Here is a 20,217-nt window from a genome sequence, read left to right on the forward strand (position 1 = left end):
TCCTTTGCCACTGTCCGACCAATGCGCATAATGCCACCACTCATGCCTCCCTCGCTGACGCCCTGTCCTCACTCTAAAGCTACTCTTGTGCCTTCCTGCTTTCAGCTGGTGAGGAGGAGGTCCATGAAGCCGAGAGTGCCAGTCCCTCGGAAGAGAAGGACGACGAGGACCAAGAGGAAGGCGGCACATCGGGGGAACCCTCATCCACGCCAGGGGATGGCAATGGAGGGGAGACGTCGTGCCTGGAGGAGAGCCAGGGGGAAGTGTTGCAGGGGGGTGTAGCTCCTGGGCCCAGTGGCGTCCAGGCACGCGGGAAGGGTCGGGCAGCACGGCTGCCTTCTCCCCAGAGGGGGTAAGTGTTGCAGGGGAGGGCAGTTGCTGGGCCCAGTGGCGTCCAGGCACGCGGGAAGGGTCGGGCAGCACGGCTGCCTTCTCCCCAGAGGGGGGGAAGTGTTGCAGGGGAGGGCAGTTGCTGGGCCCAGTGGCGTCCAGGCACGCGGGAAGGGTCGGGCAGCTCGGCGGCCTTCTCCCCAGGGGGAGAGTCCGCCCTCTAGTCCGGAGACGGTCCTCGCCCAGGAGGTGTGCCTCCTTGATGAAATGTCCGCGGCCTCGGAGCGGCGCCACAACGAGTTCATGGGGGTTGTGGGACAGATGCCTCAGGCCATTGAGTCCCTGGCTCATAGTGTGGCCGCTTTCGGGGACTCACAGGCCAGGGGTGTCGACCAACTCGCGGCAGCACAGGCCAGGGGTGTCGACCAACTCGCGGCAGCACAGGACGCGAGTCGCGAGTTCATGAGTGGTGCCGTGCAGACACTGGCTGATCTGATGCGGGCACAGACCAGGGCAGTTCGGGCACTCACTTCTGCCACACTCGCAGTGTCACGGAAGCATCGCCAGGGCACCCGCCGCCCTGCTGCAGCACAGCGGTCTGGCCTCCACCAGATTGCTGCGCTTGCTGCAGTGCCAGCCCGGCCGAGTGCCAGTGTCTCTGGCGACCAGCGAGCGCCTGGCATCAGCCAGCTTGCCCCCATTGCTGCAGCCGCCACTGCCACTCCCCCAGCCAAGGTGCGACGAGCTGATGCAGAGACTGATGCTGCCCAGCCACAGCTGCAGCAGTCAGCAGCCGGCCCCTCCAGGGCCGGACCTCGTCTAGGCCGACCCCCAAGGGCATCTGCCGTCACGCAGTGTGCCCCTCAGGAGCCTTCCCCCAGCCTTGCCACACCCACAGGGCCCAGGTTGAGGCGGAGCAACAGGTCGGGCAGGGGCCGGAGAAGCCTGCACAAGGACTCGCCCTCTCGGCGCACCAAGTAGAGTGTGTTGCCAACTGTTTTTTTCATATGGGGGTGTTTGTGTTCTGGGGGGGGGGGGGCTTATTTTGGGAAGGCCGAAGATGAAGGCAAATGTTTTTTTATATGGGGGTGGTTGTGTTCTGGAGGGGGGGGGGCTTATTTTGGTAAGGCCGAGGATGAAGGCAAATGTTATTGACAAGTTTTGTTATTCCTCCCCAGGTTGTGGGAGTGAGATGTTTTTGACTTTTTTTGGGGGTCTTGTCTGTTTCTCTGCTTCATGTGGGAAGGGCCCTGAGTTTGTTAAATAAAGCTTTTTATTTATTCAGCTTGTCCAGGTGTCCTGTTTCAAGTGGTTGTTGCGTTAACCGGCTGAGGGCTTGCAGAGCGGCTGCATTCAGGTGCGTTCATTGCCACAAGCCATTCCCTGACAGGGGGCCTAGAAGTGCCGTTCAATAAGCCACCGGCGGACGGCCCTTGGACCTTGTGGCTCCCTCCTGGGCTGGCACTCCTCCTCCTCCTCATGGTCCTCCTGCTCGTCCTCCTGAGGTGGTGGTCCAACGTGAGGTGGCAGTGCCTGAGCCCTGCGGATAGCCAGGTTGTGCAGCATGCAGCAAACGACGACGAACTGGGAGACTCTATCCGGCGAATACTGTAGAGATCCGCCGGAACGATCCAGGCAGCGGAACCGTTGCTTGAGGACGCCAACCGTTTGCTCTATGATGTTCCTTGTGGCTTGATGGCTTTCGTTGTATGCCTCCTCCGCAGGGGTCCTGGGCGCGCGGAGCGGGGTCATGAGCCATGTACACAAAGGGTAGCCCTTGTCCCCAATAAGCCATCCCCTTGGTGGAGGCTGTGCCTCGAACATGTCAGCCACAGTAGTCTGGCGCAGGATAAATGCATCGTGGCTGCTTCCTGGAAAGCGGGCATTGACAGCTAGGATGCGCTGCCTGTGGTCACACACCAGCTGTACATTGAGGGAATGGTAGCCCTTCTGGTTGCGGTAATCCTCGGCATTGTCGATAGGTGCCCGCATAGCCACATGCGTGCAGTTAATGGCGCCCTGCACCATGGGGAAGTCGGCGATCCTGGCAAATCCGACTGCACGCTGCTCCTGCCTCTCTAGGGTCATGGGGAAGGAGATGAATTGGTGTCTCCTTGCGAAAAGGGCATCGGTGACCTGCCGGATGCAGCGATGCACGGCGAACTGGGAAATGTTCGCTATGTCCCCAGCAGCGGCTTGGAATGATCCGCTTGCATAAAAGTTCAGAGCCACCGTGACCTTCACTTCCACCAACAGAGACGTCCTGCACATCAGCTGTGGACGCAGATCTCTGTGAAGCAGCTGGCAGATCTCTGCAACCACCTCCCTTCTGAAGCGCAGCCTCTTAACACAATGCGCGGCAGTCATGGTGAGATAGGACACCTGCTGCCGGTATTCCCTGAGTGGGTAAGGCCTACGTTGCCGACGCCTGATGGCCCCTCTGCGTCTAGGCATGGCTGGCCCTCTCACACAGCGTCTGCGAGCCCTTCGCACATAATGCTGGAACTGAGGGTTGGAACCCCATGCAGCCCCCATAATAAACTTGCAAACAGTGAAATCACTGAGTGAAAGTTCCAAGCTCTGGCCAGAAGCCAAAAATACCTCTCCTATGTTGTCCCAAATCAGGAAGGTCTGTTCCTTGGTCTCTGTCCAGAAATCCAAAGCACTAAAGTCATTGCAGCAAAATGGCTGGCCTTTATAGTTCAGTGTAAGTGCCCTTTAATTAGCGCTCCCCGAGGCCCGCAGGGCCTCTGCTGCGTTCCACTTCACAGTTCTTAACAGCGCCATGCCCACATTGGGCGGGCGCCACTGAATTTCCGGTTTGGGGCGCACAAACAGCGTTGCACGACGAAATGACGTCATAAGCTGCGCGCGCAGCTGAGCGGGCGCAAACACTTTGCGCCGGCGCTAAATGTCAACTGAAGTTGGGCGTAGGCGCAGATCGGCCTGCGCCCGGGCACTAAGTGCCTAGCGCTGGAAATCTACCCCTCTTATGGCGCTAACGGCTGGCGGACGCAACTGAATTTCTAGGCCAGGGAGTTCATTTAGATTTTAGTGTTGGATGAATTTTTAACCTTCATAAGATGTCCATGCTTTGGGAACCCAACATCAGAATCAAGCAATCACTTGCAGCCAAGGTGCAGCATGAACCAAATACAGAATGAAAGTCCTTCTATTATGTCCAAGCAATATAGATTCAGTCTCAGAAGGGCACCTTCAAGTGACCTACAAATGACTCTGCACTCCTACACATAATTCCAATGCAACTTTGTATTATTATTAAACTTCACAGACTAAATATGCATTCTAGATATCATCAAACATCATAATTTCATCCTCGGTGTAGAAGAATAAAATCATATGGGGAGAAATTTGACTTGCGCCCAAAGCTGGCACAACGTCAGGGGAGTGACTGCTGCGCGTTCTGGTCCATGCCAGCCTGAGTTAAATTTGTCTTTGGGCCTCATTTAAATGTCACCAGCGATCTGCAGGCGCCAAACGGGCAGCACACTCGAGATCCCCAGTCGGGGAGGGCGAGAAATCTTACACAGAGCCGGCAGGCAGAGGGCCGGTGCTTTTTTGAGAGCCCAGGAAGAGCACTGAAAATTGCTTGGACATTTTTTTGAGCGGGCTCCAGCTGTCCCTTTTAAAATTTGTTTTCTTATTCCAAACATTTAAGAAACAAGAATTCTTTTCTGGGCTAAATGTTGAGACTTGCCATTAAAACTGCTCACAGTTGCACTTTATCGTGTTGATACTTTTCAAGTCTATAAAAGCTGTTCTACTGAATTAATCGGTCCCTATTCTTATTTCTTGGCCGTAGAGAGATTATAGTGTAGCATTCAGATGGAATTTTATCAAAACTATGTGGAAATTTTCTTTTTTGAAAAGACTACCATGTTGTGAAGTAGTTTCATTTTTAATAAATTTCTTGGCGTGGGTTCCCACTGTAAATTAGCACTTGGTATAAAGTCACATGGTGTCAATAATTATGACGTCTTGTGTAAGTGTAACCTGATATCTTTTTCAGTAAATTCTATTGAAAAATTTGCTTTTTAACGTTTTAAAAATTTGCTGTGGAGTACAAATAGCATTGAAAGGAATCTGTAGCACTCTTAAAAGTTCTTTTTACTGATTAGCTGAAGTTGGTTCAGAATGATTCCAATATACATGAGATGAAGAGCAAGAGATCTGTGACCAAGACAGGTGAATACAGCTCCATTGCAGTCTGGTAAAAGGATGCACCTGTACCTGCAAGAATGGCACACCCACTGTGATGTCATAGTGGTACTCCAATGTATCTGCTATTAGGGAGCGCTGCACTGTCAGATGAGATGTTAAATCGAGGCCCTGTCTGCTCTCTCAGGTGGATGTAAAAGATCCCATGGCACTATTTCGAAGAAGAACAGGGGAGTTATCCCAGGTGTCCTGGCCAATATTTATCCCTCAACCAACATAAAAAAAAACAGATTATCTGGTCATTATCACATTGCTGTTTGTGGGACCTTGCTGTGCACAAATTGGCTGCCACGTTTCCCACATTACAACAGTGACTCCACTTCAAAAGTACTTCATTGGCTGTAAAGCGTTTTGAGACGTCCGGTGGTCATGAAAAGCGCTATATAAATGCAAGTCTTTCTTTCTTTAGGTTGCAAAATCTTCATTGTACCCTGCCATTTTCAATGACAGAATGCTCGGTGATGAATCATGCAGCCAAAACTGCATTACGAATTAATTTGTTTTTTTTTAAATACTTGCAATAATAGGGCACTTTGTTAATCTAGTAGAACCTACTGCATACATTGAAGTAAAAAGTGGAAATTGCTTATAACATTAATTACAAATAATGGGAATGAAATTAAATTTATAACCCCACAGTTTTTCACAAAACAAAATACATTTCCACTTGGACATTTAGGGGCTAATATCAGTGGCCCTGATCAGATACCACACAGATGTAGTGTACTGGTTGGGCACAGAGTCCGTGAGGGAAGAACTCTGTTCAAGTTTCCTCACCGGGCCCATGCGGGCACCCTCTAATGCAGTCCCACCCCCGGGTGGGACCTTGTTCTAGGCTCATTTGGTGGAGCCACGAAATGTAGTTGCAAGGCCATTGGCCACTGTGGCCTTCTGGCTGCTGCTGTCGAACAGACCTAAATATTATGCTGGGGGTGGGGGCGAATATTTGACTTGCCTTATGCCACATTGACCTTTCGGACTCCTGCAAATCTTCTAGCCAATGGAGAGTTTTGGGGTGTCTCTTTGGGCACCTCATGACTGCAGTGAGAGTAAATTGAGGCAGAGGTGCCAGGAACGTCTCCTTCACACCTCATTGGCCTCCCTATGCTAGGCCTACATCTACTGCAGTTGCAATTGTGCTGAATTTAGGAAGTCCTAGGGCAGCACAGTGTGGATAGAGACCTTATGTAATGGGTCCCTGACTCTGTTTCCTCCTTGCCATGCTAGGGAACTTGCTATTCTACCCATTGAAGTTGCCCACAATCAAAATCAGACTGTCTGGACAGCTGCTACAATTTATAATCTGTATATCAAACTGCTCCATTTCTATTTGAATAATTAATAAGAGTTAGAATTTTAGGACCATCCAAAGGTAGAGTGGGATCAGGAGAATGCTTGCAGTGGGAAAGGAGAGGTCTTTTGCTGTGTGTTCAGGACTCTTTTTCAGGCCAATATGTTGCTACTCAACAAGAACAGTCCCAGTGAGCTGGATAACAAGAGAGGTGGGCAGTGGAGGATGACTTTGTTCTTTGTTTCCGTCATCACATATTCCTCTCTGCAGTGTCCAGTATCGTTGACCGTGGCATCCTCCTCCACTGCCCACCTCTCTGCAGTGTCCAGTATAGTTGACCGTGGCATCCTCCTCCACTGCCCACCTCTCTGCAGTGTCCAGTATAGTTGACCGTGGCATCCTCCTCCACTGCCCACCTCTCTTGTTAGCCAGCTACTTGTCCATCAATCGGAAAGCAGGCAGTTCATCTCCAGTAACAGTACAAGTGAGGAAAGACAAACAATCACCTTTAAAGACTCCAAAGGATCTATCTGCAGCCACTTCTTCTACCATATCTACCACTTCATGATATCATCCGCAGGAACAGGGTGGCATTTGCAGATACATTGATGATATACAGCTCTACCTATCAAATGCTTCCATGCTGTCAGACTGTTAGTCTGACGTCAAGTTCTGGATGAGGCACAGCATCCTACAGCTCAACGTCAGGAACACTAAAACCACCGTTGTCGGCTCAGCCACAAACGTTGCTCCCTTTTCCCGACCACTAGTGCAGACTGATCCAGAATGTCTGCCGCTGAAGAATCCTGAGTGGGGCTAGCTCAACGCCAGGAAGTGGGCCTGGATCAGGGATGGAAACAAATCAAACAGCAGATGGCCAGAAGTTCCAGCCCAATGCATTTCCACTGGCAGAACAGGTCCATGAGAAATTGGACCCCTTTATGTCTTGCTTCCATTCTGACTCACTCCTATACTGGCATTCGTACAACTACACAAACGGCATAGACAGTATTTTGTAATGTGAGTTGGAAGGCATTTCTTGGAGACACCCTTGTAACCTTAGTCACTTTGTCATTCTATGCCTGGAACAGCAGCCTGCCAGCACTGGCAGTGGGCTGGGACAAGATAGCGCCTCATGGCTCATTGCATTCTTCTCACCAACTGTTGCAAGCACCAGCACAGCTACAGACATTCCAGCAGATGAATTAAGTGAGCTTAAGGAGGTAACATCAGGTGGGCCTCAGACTGCAAGTGAAGAGCGGCAACTGGTGGTAGCAGAGGAAGAACAAGAACCTGTTGAATGCCAACAGGGACCTCCTGTATTTTAGGAAAGGCAGCAGTTTTACGCACCTGTTGCTATCAGTAGAAGAGGAGATGGAATTGGCCTTTGCTGATCAATATGTCAGTTGATTGTTTCATATATCTCAAATTTGCCTACCAGCTGATGATGCCAGCCTGATGGTGCTGGTTGACTACAGGTGTCCTTGCAGCATATGGCACAGCTTACCATCTTCTACCATTTAAAGTATTACATTCTGTGATTGGGATGCTTTCTAAGCATCTCCCAGTAGTAAGGTAACAATGACTTGCTATAGGGGACTGCACTTGGTGTAGCCTCCAGTTAGATGCAGTGGAGTGCCGTTAGGTGGTATGAGTATTGATATTGTGGGAGACAACGAGGTTCTGTACAGTAAGTTTCTCTGCGATTTTGATAAGTGATTAATTTGCTCTCTCATTACATTAGCATTTCCTGTATGGTATGATCCAGGAAACACAGGAAATTGTAAGAAACATTAATTCATACTGGAAACATTAACTGAAAAATAAAAAATAAACCTTTTCAATTTTTTTCCCTTCTGTCCACTTTACTTAGAATTTCAAGCAACTTCCATTTAATACATGATTGGAATGGTCAGAAATGCTGATTGGTGGGAATTCTGCCCAAATATCAGAAAGTAGAACGGGTCTTCTGATGGCCTTCATTAATGCTACTTACATGCTTAATGAGGATCGTGCTCAAAAGGAGCAGGAGTGATTGGCATCAAATATATATCTTTAATTGGAATATGCATGGGCCACCTTTTCAGTAGGGACCAGTGGGGGTGGGGGCCCACAAGCTGCTGCTGGTACAAACATCACCATTAGAAAATTCACATGAGTAACTCTACCATAAGACTTTGTAAGATTCAATCACAGTTGCGATCGGTGAATTCTCTTTAGCCTCGTGTGCCCTTCCCTTTTCTCCAAACTGCTCATGTTTTTGTTTTAACCTGTAGTATACCTGATGATCACTTTGAAGATCACAGTGCACCACCGTCACCAGAAGAGAAGGATGCAGGGTTCTTTATGCTAAAGAAAGACAGTGAGCGGAGGGCAACTCTACACCGGATACTGTCAGAGGACCAGGACAAAGTTGTGAGAAACTTGCTTGAATCTCTGATACAGGTAAACACTTGTTTCCTTCTTTTATTTAAAATTAATTGTTCATATTTTAAATGTAAAAATTAGTTTCACCCACTTTTTAGATCTTCCCTACCACAGACCAAAAAGACAGGCAGGTAGCCTGTGGCACTTCTAGCCCCACCCATTAACCCCCCCCACCTTTGCCAATTCAGTTAACCAGAGTGACTCACTCATTATTTTTTCCCATTCAAAATCAGCCAGGGCCATTGGAAAAGATTGCAGCTGAAATTGTTGGAATTTCCCCTCATTTCTTCTGGAAATATTGTTGGCGAGTATGGATAGGTATTGGTATTCTCTGTTGCTAAATCTGATTGTTTATTTTTTTTAAGTTGTCTATTACCTCTCCTCCCCTCCCAGTTTATGGAGCTGCTCTATATTCACCTCCACCTCCACTTTCCCAGAATTTTCCCTCTGCCCTTAGCTTGTGTGCTACCATCCAAAAATGCTGTTGATTTCCCTCCCCTGTCAGAAATCATCTTGCTCCATTCCTGAATTCTCCCCCAGCGTTGCTGCCAGCTAATATATGATGCTGTTTGTCCAGCACCCAACTTTATTGCACACATTGGCTGGGAATTCTTGATATTGCAAATCTGGAAACAATGACTGCGAAGTATTTTTCTTGGTAGTGAAAAATGGCATTTTGATTAATTGATAGACATCTTGATCTCTCTTGCCAGGGTAGGTGTTTTCCCCGAGGTAATGCAAATTCAAAGATAGGCCAACCCAATCCACATACCTATGACCCAGGAGCAGCAATATTAGTAAAGACCTGGAAAGAGACCAACTGAAGGACAGTGTTCGAGGAGCAAAAGAAACATGTAATGCAAAAGTGTGGAGAAAGTTAAAATGACTTGTGTAAATACACACTGTATATTTCATTCCAGTGAGACTTTATTTGCCTGAAAGACATAGAAAACAGTTAGCTGGAGTTTTTGTTGTTGTTTTCAGAACTGACATTCCTAATGACCTCTCCCAAAATAATATAGCTAAGAGTTGAATATTAGACATGAGCTAGGAAACTTGCCAGATCATCACATGCAGGACATAAATACATCTGTGTTTCCACATGCTTGTCATGTGCATTTAATTCAAACATAGCGATTAGATGTTAGCAAAGTGCTGGTGCTTACAAAGACAGGCATTAAAAAGGATTATACAGTGGGCCCCACTTGCTACATTCTCCCTTGCTTCAATTCTCCACTTATAATGGGTAGGTTGGAATGTCCTGAACTGAATCTAATGGAACTCTGCTCACATATAACAAATGGATTACTCATTTACAACATCATTTGTGAGCATTATTACCATGAAATTTGGGACAAATAAATCTGGAATTGAGGTTTTTTTCCCCCTGAGGCCATTCATTTTTAAGCACCGCTCCTTCTCCTCATTAAATAGTTCCTCACATATTGTCATCACTGTCAGCTGTGAGAAGTTTGTTTTAAGTCTCAGTGTGGAACCACGTTCTGAGGTTCTATCTAAATGTGAAAGACAAGCCTAAGGATATGGCAGAACCAGAAGTGGCGTAACTCAGGTTGGACATGTAGGACTGTGCCTTAAACTCCACCTGGAGCCTAAATTAGCAAAGTTCTTCACCAGAAAAGACTATGGAGTCCATCTGGCCAGTCACAAAAAATATCTTTCAGTCATCCACTACTTCAAGTATCCGTTCAAATCTCCCTTAACATTTTCAACACTATTTGCTTCTCTCTATACATTCACCACCCTCTGCGGAAAGTGGTTGAATTTAATCTCTCTGTTCACCTTTCCTCTTCTAAGTTTGAGCCTGTGTTTCCTGGTTCTGGAGTTAGTGGCAGTCTAATCCTTCATTAGTTATGGTTGTATGACTACCCCCTTCCAATTTGGTGTCATCTGCAAATTTAGACAGCTTTGTTTCTGTACCCAGCTCCATGTCATTTATATGCACTGTATACAGCAATGTCCCTAGCACTGATCGCCATGGCATCCACTTGCCATGGCAACACATTTCCATTCACAACCACCCTTTACTTTCTTTAGTTCAGTCAAAATTCAGTGCATCTCAGAAGCTTGTCACCTGTTCCATGCCTTCCTACTTAGTGGACTCGTTGCTTGTGTGGCACAGTGTCAAAAGCCTTGCTGAAATCTGGATACAGACAAACAAACAAAAATGGCAGACAGGTAAAGACCAGCTGGTCCGTTGACCCTATCCCCCTATTATTATGATGATGCAACTGAGAATCATGACCCCCCCACCCCCCATTGCCTCCTACCCACAAACGGCTACATGATCTCACGGGAGAGGCAAGAAACGGAGTATAAACCCTGGGCCGCTTCACGGGGGGGGGTGGGGGGGAGAAAAATCCAGGAAATTCCTTTCTGACTCTCAAAAGTAATCAAAAAATTTCCAGGAGACCAGTGACAATGAGACGCATTGCCCAATGCCCCAGCTACATTTTGTAAGCTGCCATATCAGCCATAGCTAGGAACTCATCCAGCTCCGTTGCAGCGAATCCATGCTCGATGCATGAGGGAGCAACTCGACCCTCTGCAAAAGAAAACATTTCCTGATATCTAACCTGGTTCAGTGCTTGTGTAACTTATATGCATGACCACCACCACCACATCCCTCTTCTTCCCCCTCCCGCCACCACCCCTTTTCCGGTCCTCCCTAACCTATCTAACTCAAAATAGTCTATCTACACGGACAGAGCCTAATCCTTCATTATTTTAAAGACCTCAATCAAATGTCCTTGCAATCTATATTTTTTTCTAAATTCAAAAAGCCCCAGCTCTCTAAGCCTACCTATCATGATAACTAAGGGCCTTTAAGCTAGGTATCAGTCTAGTAGCCGCCCTCTGAACCTTTTCTAGGGGCCTCTATATCACCTAACAAGTTAGAGGATCAAAACTGGGCACCGTATTCTACATGAGGCCTAACCAATGTCTTGTACAAGGACAATATAGTGCTGTTTGTCAGTCAATACATTCTAATACTCTATTTGCTTTTGCTGTACCTTACTGATAGTGAAAGTACATGAATCTCTTAACGATCACACCTAGGTCACTTTCCCGCTCAACAGTCTTAAGCTCTGAACTCTCCATGGATGTACACATGCTTGCTGTTCGCTCTCCCCACATGCATAGCGCTACATTTATCTATGTTAAATGACATCTGCCACCCGCAGGACTATTCCCCAATCGCATCTAGGATAGATATATCACATCCACAAAGTTTCTGTTGTCAACAAGGTCTGTCATTTCCTTGAAGAATTCCCGTAAATTTGTTAGGCTGATTCTCTCTTAGTATAGCATGTGTATCAAGGCGCTGCATTATCCCCTCTTTCAAGATGTCTCTAATACTTTACCCACAAAATACCAGCCCTGGCATTGTGGTCAAGTACAGATTAATTAACCCTGGCATCATTAAGAACCCAACCTGTACTCATAGTGCAGAGGGTGGCAGCAAATAGCAGAACCCAGGTGCCACACTATAATCCCTGTCATCCGTCTGCTTGACCGAGTCCATTTCCACAAACGTGGTCGCATGACCCAGCCGGGAGATTTGCAAGTAAGCTGAAGTAAAATATACTGTATACTGAAATTTCATTTTAAACTTAGGATCTAATTGGTAATGAGATACTCACAAATGTAGTCAACCCTGCATAAATTTGTTTGGGGGTTAGTCAAGTGTCTGATACACATGGAAACACAATTCCACATTTGGGAGTCTCCAAACCAAGCTACTGAAAAATCCACACAGGTAGGCTTTCTGTTTGCCTCGTATGGAATACACGCTTTTCCCCCACCACCCCATAAGGATGCACCCCACTTTCCCAAGTCCAGAGAGCATAGGTGCAGGTTGGTAAAGCCAAGGCTTACTCAGCCCCAAGTGTGTACAGGCGTACTGATAAAAGTTTCACCAGTTAAAACCATGCAGCGTACTAGTACAAAGCATTGGTATGTTTCTTGCTGCTTGTTATGTCAGGACCATCATATTCATTGGGGCATTGATCTGCAATGTTATCTGAAGTAGATTTTGATGAATCCGAGCCCTTTATGAGTGGTCTACGCCTCCCATTCAATTAGGGAGCCAGGCTGGTTGGTCAATCATCAACTGTGTTCTGGAATAATACAGCCCTGCCACAGAGGGTTGATGTGGTTCCGAGCTTCAGCTGCCAGGTGTGCCGTCTTGAAGCCATCCATAGAAATGAATGTTTAGCATGGCAAACTGGTGTTAGTTATTTGTGGCGCAGATTTTCCTTTCCAGCCCTGGGCGAATTGGATTGCCTGGACACCAAGCGTAGAAGAAAGCTGTCCTTGGAGGGTCCCATGGCCGTAATTTTCCTGCCTCAATTTCTGCCCATTAATTAATCGATTGAAAATTGGGCAAGCTTCCTTTTAAAGGCTTGTGATATTCCCCAACCAGTTTTCCTTTATGCACCACACCCAGGTGATCCTGTGCACCCAGGCAGTGGAACAGGAAAATCTGCCCCGATAAATGCATACTTGTTAAGTTTTGGAAAACTAAGAAATGTAATCTACCTGTTTTCTTAATTCACAGGGTTCTGAAGAACCAAAGCTGAAATCTGAGCACATCAGTACACTTGTTGTTAGTTTGCGGGAGTTTGTGAGATCAACTGATCGCAAAATCATCTCGGCCACCCTTTCTAGGCTGAAGTTGGAGCTGGACTTTGACAACCATGCCATTAACCAGATTCAGGTGGTGCTCTTTGGTTTCCAGGAAGCTGTAAGTTCTCATTTATTTATTTATTTTAATGTGAATTTTTTTCTTGAGATAGATCCCGTGTCTACTGGCTGTGAGGGTCCTGCATGAAATGAGTTTAGGCAGTTTCAGCCTAGTTGCTAGTGGACGTGGGCTTACAAAACTGCGCCAAATGTGGCACTCTGAATCAGAGGCCACAGGATGGCCAGTGTGAGACGTGAACAATCCCACAGTGGTCCGTGTTTTATAACTTCAGCTCTAACCTCGGAAAAGCACGGGACTGTGCTTTTCCGAGGTTAGAGCTGAGGCACATTAGTGGTGGAGGGTAGAGTAACACTCTGCATCTAACTGTGGTTTACCTGGATGCCTGAAATGAAAAGTGTTCCATTTCCTTCGAATAACGATCATGACCTTGATGCGCAAAAACATTTATGCAAAAAGTTACATTTCTGTCAACAAGGGCATATTTATATTGGTTTTATGCATTATTCCATAAGATACACTCGAGTTTCCCCAATGTCTTAATGGGTAAAAGGACCCATTTACTTTTAAACAGGCTCACACCTCCATTAAAATGGCAGGGAAGAATTTGATACGAGTGCGCATGATAACATCGACAGCAGTCACTTCTGTCCAATGCTGTTTTTGTTCCTTGCTAGTTTAACTCCATTTCTGCCTTACGGTTTGAAGACGCCTAGTGGTTGCATATTGTAATTACTTGCTGTCAGCTAAACAAAGTGGTGGATTTTCTCTGACACTACAGCTTGATTTTGGGTGGTAATGGGAAGCTCCAGTGTTGGGAGATGGGCCAGGGAGCCGTTCTGACACATTTGGGTAAATGTATTCAAATTAGACATTAATGGCAGGAATGTGTCATCCACCAGTTTCCTGTCACTAATATCACAACATTGCTGGGTGTCTGGTGTCCAGCAATGCTCTTCTAGCAGGGAGGAGGTTAAAAATTAAAGGGCTGCATTTCCGAGTGCAGTTGATCACGGGGTGATTTATCACACTTGGGAATGCAAATGATTGGGGGGGTGGGGAAATGTCTTCAGCAACGACCATTAGGCACGCTACACTGCAACAAGCTCCGTGGCCATTTTTCCTGCCCCCTCCTCCATCTGAAGCAAGTGACCTCCAGTGGTGCAAAAATGCTGCAGGCAGTCCACCAACAACATCTGAACAAGCCTGAACCCCGTACGATCCACCAATGTATTGCTCACTGAGCTCGTGTTGCTACCAGTCCGGCATGACTCCCACTGATCAGAAAATCAAGACCAAAAAGTTCAGAGTAGGATTGACCAGGAGTCTTCCAGAATGTCCGGGAGTCTCCCAGAATGGAAGATGGATCTCCCGGACACTGCTGCTTGCAACCACGTTGAAAGGTAGAGCTTTGCTTCCTTGCCCGCTGAGCATGCACCATCTATCTGTGAGAATAGCTATCCAATCCCCCAACCCTTTCCGCCCTCCCGCCCCCACCCTATGCTTCATTCCTACGCAGTTATGGCTGGTGCGCTGTGAAGAGTTATAGCGGTGCCATAAGACTCATCCCTCACAGCCTCTCGCTATTTACCAATATTTTATGATACATAGAAAGTGGAAGGAGCAGCAAATGTCAGCAAATCACAACAAGGGGTCGTTGGTTTATTTTGATTTGGAACATGATCCCAGCCATGGGACAGGAATCATTTGATTCCAGTATCAGCTCTTTTTATTGGGGGGGGGGGCGGGGGGGAGAGGAGGGAGAGTATCTGAAAAGTGGCAAACCAGACATATTCCCAAATGTTGACAGATGTATGATAGTAAATTAATGTCTTGTGTTTAAATGTGTATGTGTAAAAGTCACATTCAGTGGAATGGGGTTCATCTGACTTTAAACTTTATTTTAAGGAGCCAGCAGTACACAAAACTTAATTCCTCCTTCATTCAATCACCACGTAGAAATGAATTGGCCATAGTCCAGATTGGAGGGGAATACCTATTGGGACATTGTCCTTTAAGAGTTTGGCAGCATGAAGTTAGGATTGATTTATGAAAAACAGATGATCTTGTCGAGCCTAATGGCTTTTTCCTTTTTCCAAATGTCATGTTACACAGACATCGTTTCAGCAAGTTAAAGTTTTTTTTTGATTTCCTAATAACCAGGAGTAATCCCATGAAAGGTATTACACAGCTTATTCTTTAGGTACTCAGTTCCAGACAACAAGAAAGTTGAACACAAACAAAAGCAAAGTTGTAAGCTTGCATTAAATCAGATAGAGAACAGAGACCGTTAGTGAACATTGTATGTTGAGGTAAAATTACATTCAAAGACTGAGGAAGGCCATCAGTGGCAGCACAGCCTTGTGAGCACATTTAATCTAACATTTTCATTAAACTGACTAGCCTAGATGTGTGTCAGATTTGTTTTGTCACACATTCTGTATCAAAACAAGAGGGTAAGTTCTTGCATGATAGAATTAAGTGCTCTGATGTGTTCTCAGCTTAGTAAGTATATTTGCAGATGTAATGTTTTGCACCCTCATGCCTATTTTGAAGTTAATTGCTTAATTTAAAAAGTAAATGAACACAACATCTGTTGTGCTAACCATTAGGATTTCCTCTTCATTTAGATAGGTTTAAATCAACTACAAACCCTCAGGAGACCTCCATGATTGGAGCTTTACCAATAGATTCTGTACATGATGTATGCTTACTTTATTTTGACTAGCATAATTCAATTCTTTTTAAAATCTGTTCTAAGATCCTTACCGCCTCAATCAGCTTCACTGTTTCTTTTGGAGAGAGCGTGTAGTTTTACGTTCATTTACACTAATTGTCACGAAGATAGCAGTGTTATTATGTAGATTTTTAAAAAAAATCAAATGATGAAAAACTTGAATAAAAGCAGAAAATGCTAGAAATGCACGACGGGTCAATCAGTATCTGAAGGAGAATTAATATTACCATTTTGGAGAACTCTTTTCTGGTGAAGTGTTGCATCTAAAATGCTAATATTTCTTCTTTTGGGCACTGATTAACTTGCTGTGTGTTTTCTCTTTGTATTTCAGTATTAACATGGAGCTGTTTTGTATGTTTTTACAACACTTTAAAGAAAATCTCACATTGATGTTCAACGCTGTGGTATAAAAATACTATGTGCAAGATACACTAAAGAATCTGCATGTCTTTCAAGCATTTTGATCTTTTTACTGCCCTGCTGCATAGGCTCAATTTTGGTATTGTCTTCACGTTCCTGTAGAGACTAAAAGATTTAGAACAAATGTTAACAAAAGCTCATTTTTTACTTCTTGACACTAGGTAAATAAAGTCCTGAGAACTCACAATATTAAACCTCACTGGATGTTTGCTTTGGATAACATCATTCGCAAAGCTGTGCAGACGGCTATTACTATTCTTGTACCTGGTGAGTCATTGCTGTTCCAGCAGGTGTCTGGGCTATTTAAGAACTCCACAGTTTCAAGCATCCATAATTGTATTCCTATGAAGTAAGCTAATTAGTACTTCCAGTATCACCAGATGGTGTAACAAAGAATCTACTAAAATGCTCTTTTGTGTCAATTTTTTTTTTTAAAAGATGCCTCACTTTATATGCAATCAAATAAGTTAATTTAACAAAAACATTGGCCTAGAAATTGGGTATAGCCCCGCCAGCACGTTTGCGGCGAAAATTTTGCGCCCGCCGCGGAGCCAGTTGTGCCCGCCCCATATTCACTTTCAGCGCCCCAAAGCGGAACCGGGTGCTGGTACAGGGTGTGTCCGCCCCGCTTGGGGCGCTGAAAGTGAATTTCAGCGCTCCCGGTCCCGCTACGCCACCCGATGCGGTGCGGCAGGCTGCTGTACTGCAGGCCTCCCCCTTCTCTTAAGGGGGAGGTGCCTGCAACGGCCGGAGCCCCGATTGCAAGTGCCGGCAAAAGAGCCCGGCACAACGGAGAAGTGCCGGGCTCCACGGAAACCAGCCGGCAATGCCGCGGGGGGGGGGGTGGAGGAGGCCGGGGAAGGAGGTGCGGGCAGGCGGCCGCCGAAAAAGCAGCCGCCCCGCACCTCCACCTTAACTTGCGCCGCTAAGGCTGCAGTAAGGACCCGGTCTCCCGATGTTGTTAGCGCCCGCCACGGAAGAGGCGGTCGCTACTGAAGATGGGGATCGGCGTGGTTTCGGGCGGTACCGCGCACACCGATGATGTCATCGGTGCCGGCGCAGCGCTACCGGCTAACGCCGATGTTAGGGCCCACCTAATTTCGGGCGCGACGCAACTTCCGGCGCAACCCACTCTTTCGCCCCTAATTGGGCGCAAACGCAACTGAATTTCTAGGCCATTATTTGTATTAATAGTGATCAATATTTTTTTTTTAATTGATTGTAAGAGAAGCATTGGGCGGAACTTTCAACTTCTGCAGGGGTGTAAAATGGGGGATTTCGGATCGGACGCTTGTTATATGATCCACCTGATTTTCCGATATCATTCATTTTACCCCCCTGCATAAGTTGAAAGTTCCGACGATTGACTCTTACTCGAACACAATGCCACAGCATGTTGGACCATCATGGAATGCTTCTATATAGGCTTGTATCACTGGAGAGAAGCTGAGTGGAGGCCAAGGCCTAGAAATTCAGTTGTTAGCGCCAGCTGCAAGCGCCTTAGGAGGAGGAGAAATGGGGCGCTAAGTGGCTAGCACCCGGGCGCGGCGCGATCTGCGCCTCTCGCGAACTTCACTCAAGATTTAGCGGAGGCGCAAAACCGCAGCGCCCGCTCAGCTGCGCGCGCAGATCGTGACGTCATTTCATGGTGTAACGCCCTTGGTGCGCCCCGAGCCGGAACTTCAGTGGCGCCGCCCTTCTTTGCGCCTGGCACCCCCAGCGACTGGTAGAGGGGAACGGTTCCCAGTCGCTGCGGGGCACGGGGGGCGCTATTTAAAGGGGACTCCTCCTGCATTATAAGTGGCAGCCATTTTGTGCCAATCCTTCTGTGTGAGAGACGGATATTTGGAGAGAGACAAAGGCAGAGAGCCTTCTGCTTTGACTCCGCGCTCGCACAGGTACTTCTGGCTTCAGGCCAGAGCTTTGCACTTGGATTTAACTTTCAGTGCCATAGCCTTGAGTCGCCACATATAATGGGGGCTGCAATGGGTGGAAACGTTGGCTTTCTGCATTGCATTCAAAGGGATCAGAGACGCCGTGAGAGAATGCCAGTCATGGCCAGACGGAGAAGGGCCAACAGGCGTCGGCACAGGAGGCCTTACCCACCCAGGGTATACCACCAGCAGTTCTCATATCTGAACATGTCTGAGGAGCAGTGTGTTTGGAGGCTGCGATTCGGAAGGGAGGTGGTCACTGAGATCTGCCACCTGCTTCGCAGAGATCTGCAGCCACAGCTGAGGAGCAGGACGTCTCTGTCGGTGGCAGTGAAGGTGACGGTGGCTCTCAACTTCTATGCCATCGGCTCCTTCCAATCCGCTACTGGGGACATTGCCAACATCTCCCAGTTCGCGGTACATTGCTGCATCCACCAGGTGAACAATGCCCTTTTCAGAAGGAGACATCAGTACATCTCCTTCCCCATGACCCTGGACAAGCAGCAAGAGCGTGCAATGGGATTTGGAAGAATAGCGGGCTTCCCCATGGTCCAGGGCGTAGAACTGATGAACCAGCAATGGTCAGGCCTTGCTTCAGGGCTGCAGTGTGCAGGGCATGGCAGCCAAACAAGTCGACCCTCCCCCTTTAAGAGCTGACCGGTGCCAGTGTGTCTGCCTTCATTCAGAAACTCGCTGCGCCCGCCCTCGGTGTTAGCGCCTCGGCTCGCCGGCTTAGCGCCTTATGATAGTTGTACATCGCCTGCTTTAGCGCAGCAGCAACCTCTTGGGGCGATGCAACTCAATTTCGCTGAAGGTAGCGCTAAGTTGCGCCGGGCACTAAATTTAGCGTACGCCCGGCTGTCGCGCCCCAAACGTGGCAATACTGAATTTCTAGGCCCAAGGGTTTTCCCAAAGAGAAAGTCACCCCAGTTATGCATTTCAGTCTTCCTTGATAATTGTACTCTCTCAGTTCTGGTATCATCCATGTAAATATTTTTTGCATTTTCTCCAGTGCTTCTATGGCCCAGAAATTCCGTTTGCAGGCCTCTCGCGGGCGGAGGGCTGCAATCTGGAAAAATCTGCGCCTGGACCGGAGGGCTCCTGGGAGGCGCAGAGTTCCATTGCTGGGCCTCTCCGAACTGCCGGTGCGCAGGGCACACGTATCCCAGAGGCGCAGGCAGTTCGCAGCGTCCCTGGGATCACGTGGGCCATGGGGAGCCAATCAGAGAAGAGAATCTCCCTTCATACACTTGACAGGAAGACCTGTCAAATATATGAATAGAGAGCACCCCCAAAAACATAGTAAAACTTTAAATAAATTTTTTTTAAATCACATTTTTAAAATGACTTTAAATTACATAAATTAAGTATTTTAAACAAAAATGTTATTTTTTGAAAAAAAATTGTTTTTAACGTGGCTAAAAATAAACTTACCTTTAAAGTATTTTTAAATGATAATTCAGTGGAAATTTTTTAAAACTTTTTTTCAACTCATCCTGGTAAAAGCAGGCCTTGTGCCTGCTTTTACTAGGCGCAAGAATTGTAAGTGTTTTCTGCGGGCGGAGGGGCTCCAAAAAATGGAACTCTCCACCCGCAGAGGCCCTGCTCCAGCGCAGCCGGAGGATCTGTCGAGAGCTTTCTTGACAGATCGGAAATGTCGGTTTCCAGCGCATGCGCAGTGCATGCCTAAAACCGGCATTTCCGTTGGCCCTACGGGTGAGTACACAGCGCGTACACACCCATAGGGACTGGACTTTCTGCCTCTATCTTTTTTGTAATATAGAGACCAGAACTATGCACGGTACTTATGCCTGCCTGGCCTATTTTCTTGGGGGTGTGGGCCCCCACAGCACACAGTCTGGCGCAGAGGAAAGAACTGTAAGACCAAGCAATGAAGTTTAAATTGATCTCTAGTTGTTTTCACCAGAAATTTTCTCGAGCCTTTTCCCGATTTGTTGCCATAACTTTTGCAGCAGATCGGCAGAAACCCCAGATAGACACGCAAACGAGGTTTCTGCTGAGGTACCAGTGGCCGATTGGGAGAATCCCTAAGGAAATTCCCAGCCTTTCTTTCGACACTTAAGCGTTGAAAAAGTTATCCTTAAAGTATTAATTC

The 20,217-nt window shown here is 47.1% G+C and overlaps 1 protein-coding gene across 1 annotated transcript in view; it reads left to right on the forward strand.

Moving 5' to 3' along the window:
* The window catches only part of map3k5 (mitogen-activated protein kinase kinase kinase 5), a 193,990-nt gene that overhangs the window by 162,148 nt on the left and 11,625 nt on the right, over positions 1–20,217 (forward strand). Inside the window, exons 22-24 of the mRNA XM_085997514.1 lie at positions 8,137–8,305; positions 12,867–13,052; positions 16,329–16,434. Coding sequence (XP_085853640.1) covers positions 8,137–8,305; positions 12,867–13,052; positions 16,329–16,434 — 461 coding nt within the window. The remainder of the gene's footprint in view (positions 1–8,136; positions 8,306–12,866; positions 13,053–16,328; positions 16,435–20,217) is intronic.

Source organism: Somniosus microcephalus, chromosome 9 (assembly GCF_052327205.1).
Source record: "Somniosus microcephalus isolate GS21.2 chromosome 9, FLI_Smic_1.0, whole genome shotgun sequence".
Lineage (NCBI taxonomy): Eukaryota > Metazoa > Chordata > Chondrichthyes > Squaliformes > Somniosidae > Somniosus > Somniosus microcephalus.